At 35.1% G+C, this 21,830-nt stretch overlaps 4 protein-coding genes across 4 annotated transcripts in view; 1 reads left to right on the top strand and 3 right to left on the bottom strand.

Moving 5' to 3' along the window:
• On the bottom strand, positions 4-10,414 carry LOC104762119 (DNA-directed RNA polymerase III subunit 1). The gene is made up of 28 exons (XM_010485348.1): positions 10,253-10,414; positions 10,034-10,125; positions 9,524-9,653; positions 9,202-9,351; positions 8,791-8,965; positions 8,292-8,488; positions 8,006-8,115; positions 7,820-7,919; positions 7,404-7,616; positions 7,166-7,314; positions 6,606-6,747; positions 6,377-6,517; positions 5,840-6,028; positions 5,079-5,286; positions 4,884-4,977; positions 4,382-4,616; positions 3,904-4,095; positions 3,444-3,542; positions 3,079-3,282; positions 2,783-2,998; positions 2,488-2,635; positions 2,232-2,383; positions 1,886-2,041; positions 1,695-1,805; positions 1,507-1,601; positions 909-1,113; positions 593-795; positions 4-316 (listed from the first exon to the last, which is right to left on the bottom strand). Exons 2-28 carry the CDS (start codon positions 10,099-10,101, stop codon positions 265-267), a joined length of 4,134 nt encoding a protein of 1,377 aa, XP_010483650.1. The 5' UTR covers positions 10,102-10,125; positions 10,253-10,414; the 3' UTR covers positions 4-264.
• Positions 10,618-11,732, top strand: LOC104762118 (nucleolar protein 58-like). The gene has a single exon (XM_010485347.2). It carries the CDS (start codon positions 10,677-10,679, stop codon positions 11,448-11,450), a length of 774 nt encoding a protein of 257 aa, XP_010483649.1. The 5' UTR covers positions 10,618-10,676; the 3' UTR covers positions 11,451-11,732.
• LOC104762117 (laccase-17) lies at positions 12,310-14,812 on the bottom strand. The gene is made up of 6 exons (XM_010485346.1): positions 14,613-14,812; positions 14,385-14,536; positions 14,056-14,300; positions 13,842-13,970; positions 12,778-13,764; positions 12,310-12,689 (listed from the first exon to the last, which is right to left on the bottom strand). Exons 1-6 carry the CDS (start codon positions 14,802-14,804, stop codon positions 12,559-12,561), a joined length of 1,836 nt encoding a protein of 611 aa, XP_010483648.1. The 5' UTR covers positions 14,805-14,812; the 3' UTR covers positions 12,310-12,558.
• The window catches only part of LOC104762116 (putative respiratory burst oxidase homolog protein H), an 8,561-nt gene continuing 5,719 nt past the window's right edge, over positions 18,989-21,830 (bottom strand). The window contains exons 5-14 of the mRNA XM_010485345.2: positions 21,479-21,794; positions 21,274-21,372; positions 20,955-21,070; positions 20,755-20,857; positions 20,529-20,638; positions 20,208-20,367; positions 19,934-20,107; positions 19,685-19,813; positions 19,400-19,478; positions 18,989-19,283 (exon numbers count right to left, since the gene is read on the bottom strand). Of these exons, the coding sequence (XP_010483647.2) occupies positions 19,174-19,283; positions 19,400-19,478; positions 19,685-19,813; positions 19,934-20,107; positions 20,208-20,367; positions 20,529-20,638; positions 20,755-20,857; positions 20,955-21,070; positions 21,274-21,372; positions 21,479-21,794 (1,396 nt within the window). The 3' untranslated portion in view covers positions 18,989-19,173. The remainder of the gene's footprint in view (positions 19,284-19,399; positions 19,479-19,684; positions 19,814-19,933; positions 20,108-20,207; positions 20,368-20,528; positions 20,639-20,754; positions 20,858-20,954; positions 21,071-21,273; positions 21,373-21,478; positions 21,795-21,830) is intronic.

The following is a 21,830-nucleotide window of genomic DNA, read 5'->3' as shown; positions in this document are numbered from 1 at the left end:
ATATTCTAAAAGAATGATCAGAATATAAAGAAGAAACAAAACTCAGGGCACAGAACCATTTTTTCCCTTTTGTAAACCAAAATGAAAAATCCGATTTCTAGTTTGAATCTAAATTATTGCCCGGCCTTTGCTTAGCCGTTAGAATGCCAATTGGGTGGTTGAGTTAGAGCCCAGGAATTAGTTTCTTCATCTGCCTGATCTTGCTTTCCTTGTCATCTATATATGCTGCAAAGTGAACTGCTATGAACCTTTGTTTCCGTCTTTTCAAGAGATGATTGGATCAGGTCCATATTTCAACTTGGGCAGATCATCGGTTCTGTTGATCAAGATTAACCACAGAGTTAGTTTCAAAAGGAGATTTATACGGCGACGGCATAAACCGAACTAAAATGGTATTTGATACCAGAATCTCTGAAGACAATGAAAGGATAAGTATTAAGCTTAAACATATGTTAATTGTTCACATATTTTTCAATATGATAAAAGGGGCTCGTGAAACACAAGATGAGACATAAGTCCAGAGAACTCCAGTAATGTCATAAGCAAAAGCCGCAACATGAACCATTAAAAACAGAGAGGAATGAAATCTGACCTTTGGAGGACTTTGAGTATCCCAGTACCGAGCTTCATTGGTATGCCCATAATCACACATTCTGTAACTCCCTCTATGTTATCAACCTTTCCGCTAATTGCTGCACTAAATAAATGATCTCCAGTCCTCTCAAAAGATGCCTGCATCAGCACACTTTTGTCCATCTTCTGAATACCGGTTCTTTGAATCCCGAGAACCTCCCCCTGATCAAGAGATTGAAGTGACATTTAATCATTAATATGACATTATTAGAAAAATAAAATTATTATTAGAGGATAGAGATCATATTAACAGATTCAAGTGTCTTAGAACTGACCCTGTAAGTCATGACATCAGCCAAAAGCATCATGTGACGAATGTCTATACTCATACCATGGTTACCCATTACTGTCCCTATCTCATCTATAATTGTTGTCCTTGCAGCTTCGATTCCCAGTGTTTTGCTCACTTCGACAACATTGTTACTTGTCGTAGTTCTCCCATTGATTCCCGGAGTCCCCATAACAGCCAGGAGGTTTGTGCTGAAACATATATCAAGAAAAATATTCAAAATCTACAATAGCGGGAAAGAGAGAGAAAGAGAGCACATATTCTCTTTCACACTACATTTTTGTTGATACTATCCTTCCAAGTTCTGAGTTGATTATTCATCAGAGTCCCAAATTGGACATGTATTTGTTTATAGAAAGCATATTGTTTAGTTCAAAAATTGGTTTAAGCAAGTGAAATACTGAAAATTCATATCAGTGGTTTACCAAAAAACAGAAAAAAAGACTGCTTAACGAACTAAATCAAGTATTCACCAAATCAAATCATGCCCAACGAGGACATGTTATATCAGCTAAGCTAGCACTTGCAGGAAGGAAAAAAAGAACAGAGAAAAATCTCATCTCTTGAAGCTCAGGAAAACTTACCCCTCCACAAACAGTTTCCACCTTTTTTTCCCATCTATCTGTTTATTTTTATCCATATCCTCTGCGACAACAACTCGCTCAACTGTTTTGATCCCCTATCATAACAAATCAACAAAATGAATATTATAACAAAATCGTAGATTTTTTTTTTTTACATATGCGAGAGAGAGTGGTTTAACGAATATCACATTCACTATAATATTTGGCAGCACATTCTTCAGATTGTGGAGATTGAAATGTGTCCTACTTTTATCCACCACAGGAGTAATGTCCAATCCCGTATCTAAGACCCTAATATCCTGCAAAATTCACATTGAATATGAGACTAAAGACCTGTGTGCACCGCAATGAATACAGCAATAACATCTAAGGAACTTACATTATCGTTCAGTTTGATTCTGGGGGTCTTTAGAATGGAATTTTTTACCGACCAGGGGGTAATAGATAAACATGCCTCCTCGATTATTTTACTGTCAAGAATTATTCTCACTGACGCTGATGTTGAAGTCATTAGCACCTCGATACTCTCGGCAACCTGGTCCATAATTCAAGTGGATTTTAACAAACTGATTGGTAAAAATAGTGATAAACAGAAAGAGTATCTAACAAGAAGGTGCTGGACCAACGATCCAACAGTTATAATAAAATGCCACCTGGAATCAGAATTTAAAACAAGCAGCAGCGACTATCAAATACTGGATATGTAAAATAATTCAGATCATAACCTGTCCTAAAGTAGTTTTTTCGATGCGTCCTTTCACCCATCGTGCACTAGTCAATTCCAGGGGGTTTTCAAGTTCTGCTGAGATGACAGGTGTGCTTATATTTTTGGAAGCATTTATGATTTCGTTGATTCGGGGGACTCCCTGTGTGATATCTGAACCAGATTCAGGAAATCAAAACAACTTACTACTCATATGTGGTCATAACCACTAGTTTTGTAGCGAAATTCTGAAAATAAGTATTTTTCAAAAAGGATACTCATGCTCGCAACTCCGGCAAAGTGAAAAGTTTTAAGAGTCATTTGTGTCCCAGGTTCTCCAATACTCTGAGCTCCTATTGTCCCAATTGCAGTCCCAGCCTCAATTTTTTTTTCCCGATAGCGAGATACACAAATTTTTACAAATACCTGCATATATATATATATATATCAGAGGTAATTTCATATTTTATCCAAAGACTGGAGAGAATATGATGTAGCTAACAATATCTATAATCAAGGACACAAATGCACAGAGTATTTTTCTTCTTCGAAAAGGAAGACAAAGAAAGTCACCTCGAGTTGCTTATCAGTCACACCAGATGCTTTGTATAAAACCTGGGGCGGGCTTGCAGACTTTACTCCAAGCAAGGAAACAAAATTTCGAAGAGCTTTCACGAAGGCGTCAGAGCAAACCCGACTTTTATCATGTCTGACTAATTCCTCTTCAAACTTTTGCGACAATTCTTCAGAAGAAAGATAGTTGTGGTGAGATCGAGGAGGACATGTGGCCTGCAAATGCAAGTACCGATTGTGACAAAACTCTATATAAAGAGAGACCCAAAACCAATATACAATAATCGAAAAAGCACCTGAATTTTCAGAAATAATCTATCAAAATTTAAAGGAGCTCCATCCTTTCCTTCCATTAGTGCTGGGTCCATTCCATCATCCCCATAAGTAAATTGAAGTATACATCCGCTGGAATTTCGCACTGTGTTATCATAATGGACTAATAGATCCTCCAAGGCTTTCATCAGTCTACGGGACATGTAACCTGTACTGGCAGTTTTCACCTGCAATAGACAAGAGTTTAGTTACAAAAAGGTGAAGACCATCTTCATTCCAGATGTTAAAACACTCACCCTCAGACCATCATGGCTGTCTTTCAATGAACAACTTTTCATATATTACAGACCTGAATGGAAAAAAAAAAAAGAGAAGGATTTATGCATACCGCTGTATCAACTAGACCTTCTCGTCCACCCATAGTGTGAAAGAAAAATTCTGTGGCAGTAAGACCACTGTAGAACGAATTAGCAACAAAACCTTTAGCCTGCGATGCCAAGAAGACATGAGATCAGGTCCTAGCTCTCAAAGCAGTAAATACACACCGGTAAAATAGTGTAATCAGGTTCCCATCCCAAGAAGCCTACTACAAATTATTCACTGGCGAGAATTGGTTCTACTTGTTCAGGACACCTCCAACGAATAGCTTAAGAAAATTTCGAAAACATTTCTGGTAATTAGGAGCGCTAGAAGCATCCATTATGTTAAAGATTGCTCACAGGGGTTAAAAAAGAGAGGAGTAAATGCAACGCAAGAGAGATGAAAATAGAACAAAAACTTAACAGATCATCTTCATACAAAAATAAATCAGTCAATCGGGAAAGAGTGGTTGGCAAGCTGTTACTTACTGCAGGTGATTTGGACATCCTAGGGAAATGAGGAAGACTTCGATCTATAAATCCATCAGGAGCACGGTGACCATTAACTGTCTGCTGACCAACACATGCGACCATCTGACTGATATTGATAGGAGATCCTTTGGAACCACATTGTGACATGATCAAGGGACTGTTTCTCCAATGTAACCCGTTCATACAGGCCTGTATATCACAAATATAATAACAAGATGAAGCATTAGTATTTTGGTAGGTAACCAGGCTCTGGATTCATTGTCGTTTGATTAAAGTAGATAAACAGTCAAAGATATTCCTTCAATATAGATTTTTTATAACTTACCTTTGGAACAAGAAACTAATAGAACTAGAATGCATATAATTAATATTAACTCCAAATCAAAGCGTCACCTTAGCCCATACATCTATCTTAGTAAATTAAATCACATTCGTATTGAATTTACTAACTGGAAACATAAGCTACGTTATTCACCTTCCCAGTGTCTTCTCGAATTGTATTGAGAATCCCTGTTATGTCAGCTTCTAATGATTTTGCACCATCTAGACCAGCTTTAAGTTGCAAATTTCCTCGATTAAAATCCTCAATTATGCTCTGGCAATCGGTATATCCTTTCTGGATTGTGTTTTTTCTTTTATTATTCAACTCTGCACCAGGTTGAACGTCATCGATTCCAATGGAGAATCCATGGATTCCAATCCACCGAGCACTGCATCAAACAAGATAAAGAGCTACCAATTAGACAAGAAACTATTCCTTCACTCGATGCCTTGATGCAGCAATGGCAGATAGTAGAGAAAGGTCACAGAAAACAGAGCACATACAAAGCAAGAACAGAGAAATTTTGTGAACTTTTAAAATTATTATAGAGATGAAGCAGAAAAATGAATGAGCAACACAAAGATTGAAGCGTTGCAGCGAGATCAAGGAAAAATTAGTCAGAGGAGATAAAACAATCCCAAATGCATGAACTCACCTCAATTTTGCTAGCCGATTCATGCAGACTGCAGCAGCATGGGAGTTGTAATCTCTTAGAAGAATAGAATATAATCCATCCTTGTTTCCATTCCCTAGAAAAAAATATCAAGTGCTCAAAATATAGGAAAAAAAATCCAGAATGAACAGCTATCTGATGCCATTTGCTACATATTGCATTCCATCTTGGACTTACCCAACGTAGCCTTCCCCAGTTGTCCTGATATTAGCTCACTATTTCGAAAATAAACCCATCCATCATTTGCGCACATTGTTTCATCGAAACCACGCTTTCCCTTTTTGAAGTTCTTCTCTTTCACATTTAGAGTTACGTAGACTCTAACACTTGCATTTGGACGCAGCAAAATACTAAAAACCTGTTTACCAGTCCACAGCTCTATTGGCTGCATCAAAAATAGCATCTGGATAAGAACTTTAATAGAACGAAAAAAATGCTAAAAAGGCAGAAGAATTACCAGTGTCCACAACTTATTTGACCACACATATTAAATATCAATAACTAACAGAATTTGAGCCCATCAATTAAACTAAAGACAACAATGTAGAATGTCATGCAAAATCCAGGTTGATCAGTAATTGGAACTGGAGCAGTTTCTACACACGTGATATGGAAAAGGTCTTTTAACATTATGGGAAAGCAGAAAGATAGCCACAAATTATGTCTATAACCTTGAGCATCCAGCAAAAGAAAGCTAAGCTGAGATAAGAACTATTATCTCTCAATGAAAAAAATGAGAAAAATTATCGCTCAATTTCAGAATCCATGACGAAGGATTACCAGAAGAAGTAGGACAGCAAATAGATAATGAGAAATTAAACAAGCACAGAAAAAAAGATATAAGATAATTGATACCAACAGAACAAGCTGTAGCTATCTAACACTCTCAAGTCAGTTGTGATAAACTATAGAGGTGAAAACGTGCAGAAGCCTCATACCTTAAGGATTGAAGGTGTGGGCAAATCAATGGCATCCATGCCATCTCCCATGTAAGAACATATAAGTGAAAAGGCTGCACGGTCATAAAACGTGTCCTTTCTCGTTATCAAAAAGGAAGATGTCAAAAAATCCTGCGTTGATGCTACTAAAATTTCTCCGTTTTTTGGGGTGCATAAATTGTTTTGTACCTGAGACCAATCAAGGGAGAAGTAAACAATCATCCAGAAGGGAAATTATCACCCAGATAATTATTCCTGTCAACACTCAACAGTTATATCAATGAAGTTTTTCAAACATTTTTAATCTCAGCATTTCCTCAACTAAAGAATCTAAATTTCTTAGGAAAGCCTAAAGGTTCAGTTGATTTAGTTGAAAAACATTGGTGGAATTTGTTAAGCAAGACTCCATCTCATCATCATCTGGTACTTAGTATGTATGTGTGCATGAATATGAGCATAGAGAGCGTTAAACGTAGCCAACGTATAATTGACTATTCCCAAGAAACTTCATATGATGCTAAGTAAAAGAGCAAGTACCCCCATCAATGTAATAGCCTCTGTCCGAGCCTCCTCTGTTTGTGGTACGTGCATGTTCATCTCATCACCATCAAAATCAGCATTATATGGGTTACAAACCGATTCATTGAACCTCAACGTTCTCCAAGGCATTATTCTTGCCTACAGAACAACAAATGTAAAATTAGGAACTTAGGATTACTATGAGGGCAAGAGAAATTATGACTAAGCATTCTAAATCAGTACTGACCCTGTGACACATAATAGACATCCGATGCAGACTCGGTTGCCTGTTAAAAAGAACAACATCCCCATCTTGCAAATGGCGGTCAACTATGCATCCAATGGTCAGTTCATCAGCAATACGCTTACGATAATCACCAACCAAAGTCCTGAAATGAATTGTGTTAATGCCCCCATATGATGGACAAGCACCCAAAAACATGCAAATGACCCTATGAGGAGCATGCAGTCCTTCAGTGGTATCAGATAACTTCAGTTCAGTAATAGTGTTTACTATTTTCTTGAAACAAATCCCAAAGGTTTGACTTGGCTTCATTAAGAGGAAAAGTTGTTACTTGCACATTTTCATTTCTACCTATGTACTTTTCCTGTTTGGGTGTGTCTATACCATGAACAAAACCTATATACGAGTCAACATATAATTACAATTTCACATAATTTTACTGAAACTGAAGATCATTTCAACTGTAACTAGCTATCTAGATTTATTAACTCATCAAGATCAGTTTCCTCCCCTTAAATAGTATGCATCAACCAAGAAGTAACAAAACTAGCACACAACATTACCTTGAAGAACCATCCGGATATCTGACATTTCTGGCACCAGGGTATTTATTCGGGCCATTACGGACACATTGTCTCAACTTCTCAATATTATGACGGGAAACACATTCAGGAAAAGTTAAGATCCGAGCCATAAGGATGGGAATTCCTACCTGGAAAGTTTAGTTACCTTTGTGATAAGTTACACCAAAAATATAAATAACAAAAAGCAAAAGTTTAAAACCATTTTATGGTAAGATACCTCTGTAATTTTCAAATTGGGATCAGGTGAAATAACAGTTCTACCAGTGAACTCGACACGCTTTCCTGACAAATTTGCACGGAAACGTCCCTGTTTTCCTTTGAGACGCTGAAGAATTCCACTCAGTTGTTTTCTCTCTGGCTGACTTTGAACACCACGGACTTCACTGTTAATGAATTTTGCAACCTCGCTTTGTACTGTATCCCACACTTGCTAAAAGGAAATCCTCAAAAGTAAGTAAGAAGAAAATAATCTAACAAGAAATAGTAATAAAAGAAAAATGAATAAAAACGTAAACCAAGAAATCATTTCGAAGTGAGATCTAACAAAAACAGAGACAAACTTAACAGTACAGAATGCATAAATACACAAAATATGACAGGGATGCAAGGATGCAATAAATAACTCGATCGTACCATGTTTTTGGTCGATGTGGTAGGTTGACTCAAAATTCTATGAAGAGAAGCATTGTCTTGAATGATTTGCTTTAATTGCGATGATAAGTCATTTTCATTACTGCAGCAAGAAAACACGTTCTTTCAAGAAAATCAGCAGTAGAAAGTATAATTGACATATAAAAGATAAACAAAACAATAGCTAACCTTTTTGTGCCATCAATCATAACAGACGGTCGGATTGATAAAGGTGGCACAAGCATGCACGTTATGATAAGATTCTCAGGTCTGTGGGCAATATAAAGAAGTTCACAGTCCTGTAATCAATTCCAGAAAGAAAAAGGAAACAAAAAAAAATGAATCAGCATGACTGAATTATTTGTAAATAAGAAAATTCTCTTTATACTAATGCATATATTCTGAGAGCAAAAGAACACACCGCAGGAAACTATGTAGAAAAACATGTGCATTATAGATATAAACTCAAATATACCTTGTCACTCATTCCTTTAAAAAGCCCAAGCACCACGTTAGGATCAAGAACATAGGTAAGAGGATTTATTCCTTGACTAGACTCCTTTGTGTGGGATATTGCAGCTTTAAATTCATCAACCTCTCCACCATGAATTTTAGACCGGTCATGACTGATACCTATAAAACCCATCTGGGCTGGAATCTTTTTCACCATACCTGAAATAATCAACAAATAATCATTATAACCAAATTATATAATTGAACTGGGGAGGAAGAAGCACTTTCAAGAACATAGCATAGATTAGAATATAACATAATTTGAGATTAACCAATAACAAAAGTTATAGGATTTTTGCATTGGATATTAGAATTCCAAAAATGTTCTACAAGCTAAACTTTGCATCTAAGATAAAACATATGAAGAATGAGAAAAGAAATCAAGGTTATTAAATCAAAATCTTCGAAAAAGCATTATTGAATCTAAATAGTTTCAGCCAAAAAATAGTTCAAAAATATACCATTCTGGTAGCCACATTTTTTGCAAGTTATAACTCTTTGGCTTGCCATCGTACTGCACTTCTTGACAACCGCTTTCGCCAATTCAGTTTTCTTCAATGGCTCCATTTTGGGACTCCGCATCTTCCTCAAGTGATCTTCATACAATTTCTCGTCCAAAAGCATGTTCGAACAGCGCTGCGGGAAAAGAAAGGAAAAGAAAACAATATTTGTGAACTACTGTTGATGCTACAAAGACATTAAAATAACCAGCCAGTTTTGCTATGCAAATTAGGTATTGTCTACATTTCGAAAGGCATCTTCCCTATAAATAAATTTTTTATGCTGTACTTTTCTGCACTGTTTCCATTCAACAAATGTAAAAGGGTCGAGAACAGAAACTAGAGAGATATATAATCGGCTAACTCTGTTACCTTACAAATGCACTTCAGTATGTCAAGGATAAAATTGAAGTATCCAATGTTGTAAACTGGGAGGTCAAGCTTCAGATATCCGTAGTGTCCGGGACAATTTTGGAAGTTCCCCTCACAAGTTGCGCATATAGACCTTTTGGTTGGAGGACCCTGCACAATCATAATGAACAAACCATTTAGCGATAGTCTTTATGCAAGTGAATGTTTAGAATTACATACACTGATGCAAATAACTGGAGGAGACAAAGACATGACATAAAATTTGCCATGGCTATATGCATAAGAAGTTAAACCAAAGGATATATATAGGAAAATCGGATACCATTCGAGGATCCAACAAGCCGCCTTCATGGGGTTTACCATTGGGAGCGTAGTGACCATTATTCCAGACCTGAACTTCAGCGGCTTTCATGACCTCAAGATCCGAAAGCATAGAGAAGTTGATGCTTTTTCTGCAGAGATAATAGTAATGTCAAAATCCCAGCAAGAACAAACAACAAAAACTGACAAACAAGATTGAAAGAAAAAAAAAATCTCAAACCATAAATCAAATCAGACATTCATGAACAACACTCAAAGACAAGCCCTATTCAATTGTATCAAAGTAAGATCATCATAAGCTAAGAAACTGTAAACAATCATCTCTATCTGACATAAGAACTCAGACACCCAAATCAAAAAAATTCATGAGCTTTAAACCAAGTTAGCAAAAGAAACGAGTTTAAGGCACATTGAGTATGTATGAACCAGAGCTGCTAAAAAGGAGCGTACTTGGGGAAATTTATATCAACGAAAAAGTTAAACTTGAGGAGAAATAGTGAAAAGAACATACATTTTAAGAGCACCAACATCTTCAATGTAGGGCTTCTTAGTGAATTCAATCTCCATCTTCGTCTCCATCTCTCCCAATCAAAAAGCTTCAAACTTTATACACAGGATGAAACAAAACACAACAAAAAAAAAAAAAAAAAACCCCGAATAAGTTCGAATCGATGTCAGAGAGGAAGAAGCAAACTCGGGATCAATCGGATAAAGAAAAAAATCAACTTACGGCGAGAAAGGCGAAGGTGGGTTTAGGGTTTCAGGAGAAGCAGCAGAGATTAGTAACAGGCGGGAGATACAGAACGGCTGGCGAGCAAAAAAGATGGAGGAGGATTCAACAAACGAGAGGAAAAACAAAACAAAAAAAAATCCTAAGTTGCAGCTTCGAACCTGCGACCTTGAAGTTTCTGACCTAAGGCTCTCAACCACCAAGGTATTTATTCTAAACATTGATGATGTCGCGACTGTTTAATATATATCTATTACATGTTCAGCTCCACCAAAAAAGGGCAAAAACAAGATTTTATAAAAAATGAGGGTATTTTTGTGATTTTGGTTTTTGATTCGTGTATATTTCGCAAGTACTAAACATAAATTACCCTAATTTGTGCAGAGAGAGAGGCGCGGCGATCTTCGAGCTTTTTTTTGTTGCGATGAAGACCGTCACCGGAAGAGTTATTAGTGCTGAACCAATCTCACTCTCCAAAGCAGCTACGCTTCTCTCTAGGTTCACTTCTTCTGATAATGGAGCCTCTCAAGACGTTAGAGCGTACCTCCAACGAGCTTCTGCTGCCTTCACCGAATTAAAGAGTTTCCACAGGGAGATTAGATCGAAGGAGACGAAGCCAAGCTCCGAGGCGAGGAGTGAGCAGAATGTTACCGAAGAAATCGATGGTGGGGAGGGTCGTGACCGGAAGAGTGAAGGTATGAGTGAGGAATCAGTTTACGGAAGGGAAAAGGAGAAGAAGAAGAAGAAGAAGAATAAGAAGAACAGAGAGGAAGATGTTATTGTTGAGAAGGTGGAGGATCAGTTGGAAGAAGAGGAAATGAGCGAAGATAGAAAAGAGAGAAAGAAGGAAAAGAAGAAGAATAAGAAGAACAAAGACGTAGATGTTATTGCTGAGAAGGTGGAGGAAAAGTTGGAAGCCGAGGAAATGAGCGAAGATAGAAAAGAGAGAAAGAAGAAGAAGAACAAAGACGAAGATGTTATTGATGAGGAGGTGAAGGATAAGTTGGAAGACGAGGACATAAGCAAAGAGAGAAAGAAGGAGAAGAAGAAGAAGAAGAAGAAGAAGAAGAAGAAGAAGAAGATGATGAAGAGTGAGGAAGAGATGGCTTCAGAGGAGAGAAAGAGCAAAAAAAAGAGGAAGAGTGATGACGAGATGGGCTCAGAGGAGAGGAAGAGCAAGAAAAAGAGGAAATTGTAAGAAATTGATGGTTAAAGTTTGTTTATTTGGGTTTTTTAGCTCAAGGTTGGGGAAAATTTTGTATTGCAAATTAACAGCAAATCTTTCAAATTTTGGTTCAAGTGTAGTTGAAGATGTTACTTGGTGACAATTAAGATTGAGAAAGATTTTGATTTTTGGATTTCTCTTGTTAGTTTATGTTGTCTGCATTCAAGTTTTTGTGTTTTGGTAGTGTGATGCTACTACCCTCTTATATCCCTGACTATATTTGGAAGATGTTTTAATGCAAAGTTTTCGATCTTAGAGAGATGAGTTGTTAATTCGTTACTTATTCAAGTTGTGAAATCAACTAGAAATGCTATATGTAAAACTCGATATTGTTTATGCACTTGAAAGTCTGGTGCTTGAAAGTGTAGGAAGTCTGCACAATTGCTATGCAGTGAAGTTTTCTGTGTGAAGGAAGAAGGATTTCTACTTCCTGTTCAACTAAACTTGTGCAAGTACAGATAATCCTCGATCATCAGGTATCTAATCAATCTTACATGCTATTATGGTTCTTGAGAGTTTCAGTTAGACTTTTTGCTACTCCTAAGATCTTTTGATAGATAATTAGACTAGGAAACTTGGGATAAATGTACATAACCGTTTCGAATGTAGAGCCATACATTTCTGCACGGCTTTCATGCAAACAATTGAGTTTTGTGGAACCTTAAATGACACAAATATCATCATATATATGTATATACAATGTGTACATTGTCATATGTGGATGTTGCATCATTGTTTACATGAACCATCTGATTCAAACGATTTTGTGTATATCTTCAACAGTTAATTGCTACAGAGATTGTGATAAACAATCGAAGGTAAGGTCAATAAATGCAAATTAGATTGTGTGTAAATATATTAATTTGGGGTTTACATAGATCTACACTTACAGAAAACAGAGCTGTGCAACAGGAAATAATTGTAAAGAAATTGACCTCATGTCAAATTATTGAACAGGAATTGACCTCATGTCAAACCGATAAATGGCCGGGAAAAAAAACGAAAAAAATCCACGAAGCTTGTAAGAAAGAAGAGACAAGAAACAAAAAGGAAAATGACTTGAATCATGAAGCAAGAATTCTCAGCATTTGGGCAAGTCTGCAGGAGGAGGAAGAAGTTTCTGATCTGGCTTATCTCCATCAAGAACAAGCCAAGCCATCCTCAGACCCCAACTGGTATGTACTTCCAAGTGACAGTGCATGAACCACACTCCTGCGAATCATTTTGTAAACTTGGTTATTATTATTCATCTAAGATAATGTAAAGCTGTGTTTCTTTGGTTTATTATTGTTTTTCTTACCTGGGTTATCTGCAAGGAATCGAATAGCAGCCCATCCACCAGATGGCACACCAATTGTGTTCCGCTCTATTGGGTCAACAAGGTTGAAGTTTTTAGGATCCTTGTTTGGGTCGAAATTCCCAAAGCCTTGGCCAACGACGAAGAAGTTGAACCCATGAAGGTGAAGTGGATGGCTTTCAGCACCAAGAATGCTAGTGTCTTGCATCACCAACTCCACACTGGTGTTGTAAGGTAGAACCATCAAGTTTGTCCCGTTGCTAACCATGGTATTGTTAGGTGGAGTGCCTGTGTAGTTAAACGGAACAATGGGACTCCATGGGAATTTGGGGGAATACACTCCATGAGATTGGCCAGAATAGTGAGATTGAAGGAGAGCTTTTGTTGGCATTGTGAAGGAAATGTTACTGATTGAGGCAGCAAACATTGTGGTGTTAGTAGGACCCTGGCATGTCTGGTTATTCTTATGATTGCACGGGTTTGTTCCCAATCCTACTGTGAAGAAGAATTTTCGATCAACATTCAGAGGCACATTTGCTGGGAAGTTTTTGCTGTTCAGACTGCGTAGCTTATTACTGAACTTAGTAGCAAAATTTGTATCGTTAAGAGCAGGAAGTGTCGGTTTGAAGACTTGGTGATTCTTGATATTGGTCCTTGAGTGAGCATCTTTGGTCTGTTTAGATGGTTCATATTCTAAGATTCCTGCAACTGTAGAGTTATCGAAAGTTCCTTGACCTGTGACGTATGGTCGTGCACTCATGAAGAAGGAGGCACTCGGATAACTAGGTTTAGTCTTTAGCAGGACGTTTGTGGTCTGGCCAGGAGCAATTAAGATGGTATCCGTCTCAAATGGTTTAACATAGATGGCATCAGCTTCAACAACCGTAACAGTGTGATTTGCGATGCTGAAAAAGAGCTCATCATTAAGTGCAGCATTGATTAGCCTGAGAAGGTATGTTTTTCCTGGCTTCACTCTCAGTCTGAATGTATCTGTTACATCATTCGTTACTTAGATTAATGGGTCATATATTATTAAACCATAATTAGATGTAGGAATCAATTATTACCTTTGGCAGAGCAGTTGTATAATGGACCAGGAAGTCCGTTGATCGTGTAAGCATCAGAGACATTGGGACCACCTCCTGTTTGTGTTGCTTGGCGAATGATTGCCTCAGGGTCTGCGTTGAACCACTCCCCTGCAATTTAACCATAAAGATCAGTTATTATGTTTTTTAGCTCTCATCATAGTCTCTGTCTGTTTCTAGTCTTCATCATCCTTACCAAAGATCATGGGAACTTCTTTGTGAGGTTTAGCAAAAGGGTAAGGAACTCCGCGTTTGGGAAGGATGATAAGTGGACCATAGACTGTTGCTCTAAGCCATGAAATGTGAGCATGGTAAAACAGGGTGCCTCTTTGACCAACAATGGTATAGTTGTAGACATAGCTTTGTCCTGTCTGAATAGGACATTGGGTTATATAGGCTGGTCCATCAGCCCAACCACTCCGTAGTTGCCGGATCCCATGCCTGAGATTTTTCACGAATTAAAGCCAGCTATCAGTAATCAAACATACTCTTAATAATGCTACAAGTGGTTTCAAGATTATTTACCAGTGGATAGAGATGTTGTTTGGCACTTGATTAACGACTTTGATCAGAAGCTGGTCACCTTCTCTAGCAATAAGCTTAGGTCCGGGAAACTGCCCGTTTACAGAAACAAGGCTCTTTGTGTGGCAAAGACGTGTCACATTCTGCATTTTGATCTGCGAAAACAAAACATTCAAATATTATTTGGATCCCCTTTTAAACTAATAAACAGAGGAAACAATCTTCACATACTTCCAGCGTATAATGCCTTGTAATCCCAAATGCAGGTTGAGGAAGAAGAAGAACAAAAGAGAAAATAGCTAAGAGAAGCTGAAACGCCATTTGAGTGAGCTTGGACCCCGAGGCTTTGATTAGAGCAGGTAAGTTTACTGAATACTCTGCCTCGGTTATTTGTTTATGTTTTGCTGTAGATTGTGGATTCATTGTTTCAACCTTTAGTGTATATATAGGAAGGGAGAGTTAGGTGTTTGCTTGAGCAGGAAAGCTAGAAAAAAACAATTAGTAAATGTTTAAGAAAAAACAAAAAGATAATTGGTAGAGAAATACTCCCTGTAATCAGAAGAACTTGATATGGACTAGTTGTTAGATTATATGAACAGCTAATGTATGAGTGGTGTCAAAGATAAGTCAAACTCTTTGACCCTCTTCAATTCCTCAAAAACTATTGTTTCCTTCTCAATACTATGGCGTAGATTCTAGATATGAAATGTAAAATTGCCAATTTGAGTTTCTCAGATATGACAGTTCCTCTACCTGTGCTGCATCTTTGACAGCATTGAGTATATCAGACTTCAAATTTTAACTTGGACCAGATGTGGCAGTTTAGAACTATCGTTTGATTTGATCCTTGGCTAAGTTTTATTTGACAAAATTTTAGCAATACTGGGTTCTTTTGGAAGGGTAACTTTTGTGGTTAGCGGTTAAATTTTAGTAAATACATTTCATCAGTTCATAAGCATGTTATAAGTGATAAGTACTTCATCTGTTTGTTTATTAATTTATGTTATTTGTAGGTGGGGGAACTAACTACTAAAGGAGATTAACCGAGGTGGAGTTAAGTCAAAATATTCGTAAGCTCAAATTGCTTGGGGAATAAGCAAGGAGAGGGAGATTGTAGCTATCAAAGGTCACGATTAGGGTTAGATATCAAAATCCATGAAGGATTTTCCATTTTTTTTATAAGAACATTGTTGAGGAAACCACAAATTAAAGTTGGCTATTGTATTTCCCAAGCAAGTGACCTAACTCCCTTTTATGTTCGTATCCTCAAAGGCATGCCACTTATATATACATGTCTCTCTATACTTACATACATATTTACTATGGTGGGCATTTCGGTTTAAGTTCGAGTTTGGTTGGGTTCGGTTTATTCGGTTTTGATAAAACTCTAACCAAAGTTAGTTTGGTTTGGTTTGCGTTCAGGTCGGTTTATGTTTGGTTTGATTTGGTTTAAAAATCAGTTAATGTAACAAAATAAAATTGATTATGGTTTTATAATTATGTTAATTAATCAAATAAATTAGAAAAGTTAGAAAATTAAAATTGAATACCTAATATCAAATATAATAATTCTATATTTATATTTAGTTAATTTTATTATAAAAGTTAAAATAAAGTAAAATAGAAAGTAGAAACCAAATGAGAGTGGTAACCGGTAAGATCACATAATTTTAATAAAATTATTATTTAATTATTTAACACATTGGATTATTGGTTCGCTTCAGTTTTAAACCAAACCGAACCAAACCATTTAGGTTGAGAATAAACATAATTGAATGGTTAAAGTGTATGATTGAGTTTGGTTTGGATCGGTTTGAGTTCAGTTGATTCGGCTTCGTTTGGTTCAGTTTGGTTTAAATGCCCACCCCTAAATTATTTACATAACTTATTCTTATTTTTTGAACGGATTAAAAAAAAAAATTAATTATGATTATAATCAACAAGTGTATATAATTCATTATGTGTATATTTAACAAAAAATAAATACAAATATATATATATATATAATGTATATTTGTAATCTTTCTGCTTCTCTTCTTTCAAATTTTTAAATTTGAGAAATGTACAGTCGAAATACAATCAAAATATGATCTAGACAGTTTGCTAACAAGTACGTATCAACTTATCCCTTATCCCCCTGCATATGAGAGAAGTCAGTAATTAAATATATATATATATATATATATATATATATATAATTTTTTTTTTCTAGAGAAAGACGATAAAGAAATGTTGAAATTGGATATTAATAGTTGAATGAAAATAATCGGACATAATGATGAAACACAAGTTTACATCATTAGTATGTAGTTCAAACTTCAAACCATTCGTGGTTTTTTCTACAATTATGTCTTTAACAATATTTTAGTTGGTAACTCACAATCAATATCATAAAAACAGTAAATTTAGTTATAGATATTCATTTTAAGTTTTAACTAGACTAGGCATGTGACACGAGAGCTATATTTAGAATTAACAGGTTAATTCCGGGAAATTAATTATCTCCCATATTATTTGAAAACGAAATTCTGATATCTCTTATAACGGCTTCGATACTAATCTATCTATTACATTAAACTAAAAACATATATGATGAACTTTTACATATTTAGGCCTTAGACCAATTCAAAGAACTCTAATTTAGAGAAACAATCTAAATACTTTAAACTTACCATTTAATTAAAGTTTAAATTATTGATCTACTACATATACGCGTAGAAGTGTATTCTTTATACTTTATACATACGCGTACGAATATACACGTGAATACTTAATTGGTATGTGAAGAGAGATTAATTAGATTGGAAGAAGTTTCAATACATGTTTCTTCTTATTATTGTTTTCACATATATATTGTGGTTACACCAACCCTTGATTTCTGATTAAGGCTCCAACAAAATATATAGTATAATGTATGCACGTATGTATACATATATAGAACGTATCCTATACGAATATATATGTACATATTTGAGCGGACAGTTACTAGCCACCTTTTAGGTGAATATATAAAGATGGTGATAATTCAAAAAATTCTCTAGAAACTTAAAGAGTTCGACGTACGTAAAAAGATATATGCATGTGTGATGTGTCCATATGATAACTGTAATTACTCAGCCACACGCTCATTCTTATTAACTTATTATATACATATTCGTAATGTTTATACATGCACAAATGTATGTCCTATATAGATTATATAACATTTTTTCTTTTCTGTTCTGTAAAATGTATAAATTGATGTTGAAAATCTTAATTAGGGTTATAATCTGTTAGGAAAAAAAAAAATAGTTTTCTCTAAGAATAGATATCTTATATAAGAGTGAAAAGTAATCTTGTATTGTGTCTATCCACAATAATTAGGAGCAACCAAAACCTAAAAAAAAATCTTACTAGCACAATTATATCACTAAGCCATATGTATAAAAATAATCAACTTTCTTTTTGATTAACCTTTGAATAGAAATGATCAATGATGATTATTAAGATGCTTTACCTTAAGTGCCAAAGATTAGCCAATCTTTAATAACGTCAAAAAGAAAAAACAGAGTATAAGTACACCTAAAGAAAATATATTTCTTACACAATTTGCTTCATAAGAGAAAAGTATTCCCTTAGGAATAGTATACCAATTATTTAAATACGTCTTCATCAATATTGTACGTTTTGCTTGCTCGAGGTGAATTAAACCCTGACTACTTTAATTAACAAGAATATATGTTATATGATTAGTTCTACGCAAGACGGAATTTTTTTTGTTTCAAGTAATGCAATTTTCACAAAATATTATCATTTATCTAATTTAATAAATCTTTGTAAAATCCTTTAACTAAAATAAACAAACAAAAAAACTTTGTAAAAATCGTATAGAATCCATTTTATATGAAAAAAGTATCAATAATGTGGAAAGTTCCATGATTTATCCATGCGTACGAAAGGTCCAAAACTAACAATTGCTTAACAAGTTAGACTCTTTTGTACACTTCGTTATCATATATTACCTACTCTACTCCACTTTCATTAGAAAATTTTGGCTAACACTCCATTTTGATAGTGTTTTAACTGTTAAGGATGTCATAATTAGTATCAAATTCAGAATTTTGTGCTTGAAAGATGATTATCTACGTTTTGAGGATCTGCCACAGGTTTCATTTAAATGTATATATATATATAGTTCTAAACTTGAGAAAGCTACAAGTCAAAACCCAAAATATATATACTTTTATAGATACATATTATAGTAGTAAACTTGCAATTTATAAATTCATTTTCCAGTTTAAAGTATCAAAAATTTAAAAGAAGGATAAAATCGATCATCCATATTCTGATTAAGCAAGTTTTCTAATTATCAACCATACACTTATCTGATTTAGGAGAAATAATCTAGAAAACCAAATTTAAAATTGCTAAAATGCATAAAAGTGCTTTTGCATTAATTTGTGACGTTTTCTCAATTTCAAATATTTTGACAAAATGCCTTTTAACAAATATATATATATTGACAGAAAAAAATAACAATCACAAGTTCACAAAAATTTATATATAAATTGTTCTAAACAATTGCAGCAAATATTTTCATCACAAAAATATATATACTTAAACTCTGTCAAAGCAAATGGATCAAAATAAACAATACTTAAGATTTTCTTAATTAAAATGTTACTATACATTTTTTCACTTCGTTAATTACTTTACATTTCTCACCAACTAATTACATCCTGCATATATGGTCTTTAATTTACTCCCAATTTGATTGAGGATAAGCAAAATCTGTTTTTTCAAGATTATTTTGTTAGAAGTTTTCCTTGTGGAAAGTAAAACGAGTGGATGACTCGAGACTAAACTCCTGACAAAGTTCTCGAAGTGGTCGGACCAGTGTTGGGCTTCCGCAGTAAAATACACCTGAAAAATACATATGTTAAGAATTATTGATATTATAAATCAAATACTTGAAGTAAGAATGTTCATAGAGATTAAACAAAAAAGAAATTGATAATAACTAATTAAGATAGTAATACCTATTCGACAAGCTTCGTGTTTGCTTGACAATTCAGAAAAAACTTTCCTCCAATTAGGTCTTGCGAAATGTGTTCGTATCTGATTTATTTTGGGGTAATTAAGATTGATTAATTATATAATTGAGATGTACTTGTAACTCCTTAATGAGTGCTAAACGTTAACGGAATGTCATTAATGACAATTTCTTGTGAGTCATAACAATTTTCTGTTTTCTTCAACTGAGATCTATAGTGGACAACTCATATAATTGTTTAGTATTTAGATAAAAAAGCATGAGAACTTACTCGGCTTTCAGAGACGATATCAACACCGTTCTTGGCATGTTGAAGTTTCTGAACCATTGCAATCAAGGCAGATCTTGCATCTCCCGCTTCGTACATGCTTGTTAAGTAGTTATGCATTTCTATCACATGCTGCCAAAAATAAAAATATTATATAAAAATCTGTTAAAAATATTATTTTGTTGTAGCAATAGAAAAACGCCATTATGGAAAAAAAAGTATAATAATAGTAAAATGAATCAATAAACGTACGGTTTTATCATATTCGGCAATGTCATCCATAACTCCCTTGAACCAATCAAAGGAAGCTTGTTCTCTTGTCACCCAAAAAAAATATGCTCTTTGTGGAAACTTTTTGCCTCCTCCACCACTAACACTATCACCTCCTACACTTGCTCCTCCTACACTTTCTTCGTACTTTTGCCCCTGATGTTCCAATGTCAAAAAAAGTAGACCTCACATAAATTATCTTCCTTTATATTCAAACTCTTATAAATTTATGAACAAAAAAGTTTATACAACTTACACTTTTGGGAATCCCAGGTTTTAGATGGTTTAACATGTCTTTCAAAATGCTAATGAATGGAGTTGCCCCAATCCCTAGTCCAACTAGTAAGAGGATGTCGAACTTTTGATAGTTTTGCGCGGGAGCTCCATACGGTCCTTTGATGAAAATTTTAGGGAATCTGATACAAAAGATGACCCGATCAGATCAACCTTTTATTTTGTTTTTCTGGCAGTAATCAGTTCGAATTTTAAAACACTGGTGGTTATGTGAACATATATACTCATCTTCTTGCAAAATAATAAGCATTTAATTGGTGATTATTGTTTAGTATTCACTTACAAGACTTGTGATTCTTCAATGTGAGGATTCACACCCGCTGCTCTTGTTTCCATCCTCATAAGACTGTTTGGTTTAGGTTTAGCTGCTGGTTGAGTGGGTGGTTCGCATGTCTATAATGAAAATTAAACAGTTTACACTTAAAATTAAAATTTAACATAAAACTAAAATATTGCAGCTATATATAAAATATTTTCTAACTAAACAAAAAAAGAGTGACAAAAGTTACCTTTGCAAATCTGCTCCTAAGTTCAGTAGTCCAATCTCCTAAGGCTCTTATGTGAACACTTAGATAATCATCCCCTGGTGCGGAAGTGATGGAGAATGGATGCCTAAATAATAAGGGAGATAATTTGAATATCATTATTTAGTTTACCTTAAAAAAACCAATCAGTTAAGTTATTTTTACTCAATTATTAATTAGAATACCATTCAAACTTTGACAGGTCAGGACACTTGACAAACATGTACATGCCACTTTTGTATTTGAACCCGGGAGGTTTGGTCACGTAAAGTGCAAGAACGTTGCCCGAATATACAATAGCCTGTGATGAAAGGAAAAAAAAAACATGTACAAACAAATTAATATATATATATAACAAATTAATATATATATATATATATATACAGAAATACTCGATAATATAATTTATATATAAATCGTAGGTGCAAAATTCTAATTGGATGACCTGGTGATTAATTTATATAAAATCAATGCAACATATTTATATAGCCTTTTGTTTGTTACCTTAATAACGTTGACACGGTGGCTGTGTTCTTGTAGGAGACGTGAGAAAAGCCTCTCACTCGCGTAGAACAGCATCGGTACGGCCACATACATCCATGTCTACATTATAATACAATTTACCCCAAAAAAGTTAAAATTAAAATGCAGAAATTTATTATGTTAAAATTAAATACATATATATATATATATAATCGAACGTAATTACCGTCTTTTGGTACCAAGGCTTCTCGATGATAAGGATGTAACCATGGATGATGAGAAAAACATAAGCAAGAACCAACAAATGATGAGCATACCAAAACGCATTAAAACCAGCAAGAACGCTAAACGGTTTAGGCAATTTCACTATGTTCCTTCTAAAGTAATGCATCGCTAGCGTAAATGAGAATCCCATGAAGAAAATCATTAAAACTCCCGTGATCGACACTGAAGTCGTCATTAAACCTAGATAACTCGGTTGCGTATTTCCCAAGGCAGATCCCGCGTACGTCAAGAACACGTCGTAGGAGCACGAGCTTAACCTAGGGTAGTTACAGAAGATGTGAAGTGCCGTGTGG

The sequence above is a fragment of the Camelina sativa genome, chromosome 18 (assembly GCF_000633955.1).
Source record: "Camelina sativa cultivar DH55 chromosome 18, Cs, whole genome shotgun sequence".
NCBI classification, from domain to species: Eukaryota; Viridiplantae; Streptophyta; class Magnoliopsida; order Brassicales; family Brassicaceae; genus Camelina; species Camelina sativa.
Note: the sequence above shows the minus strand (reverse complement) of the source record. Positions and strands in the feature narration are given on the sequence as shown.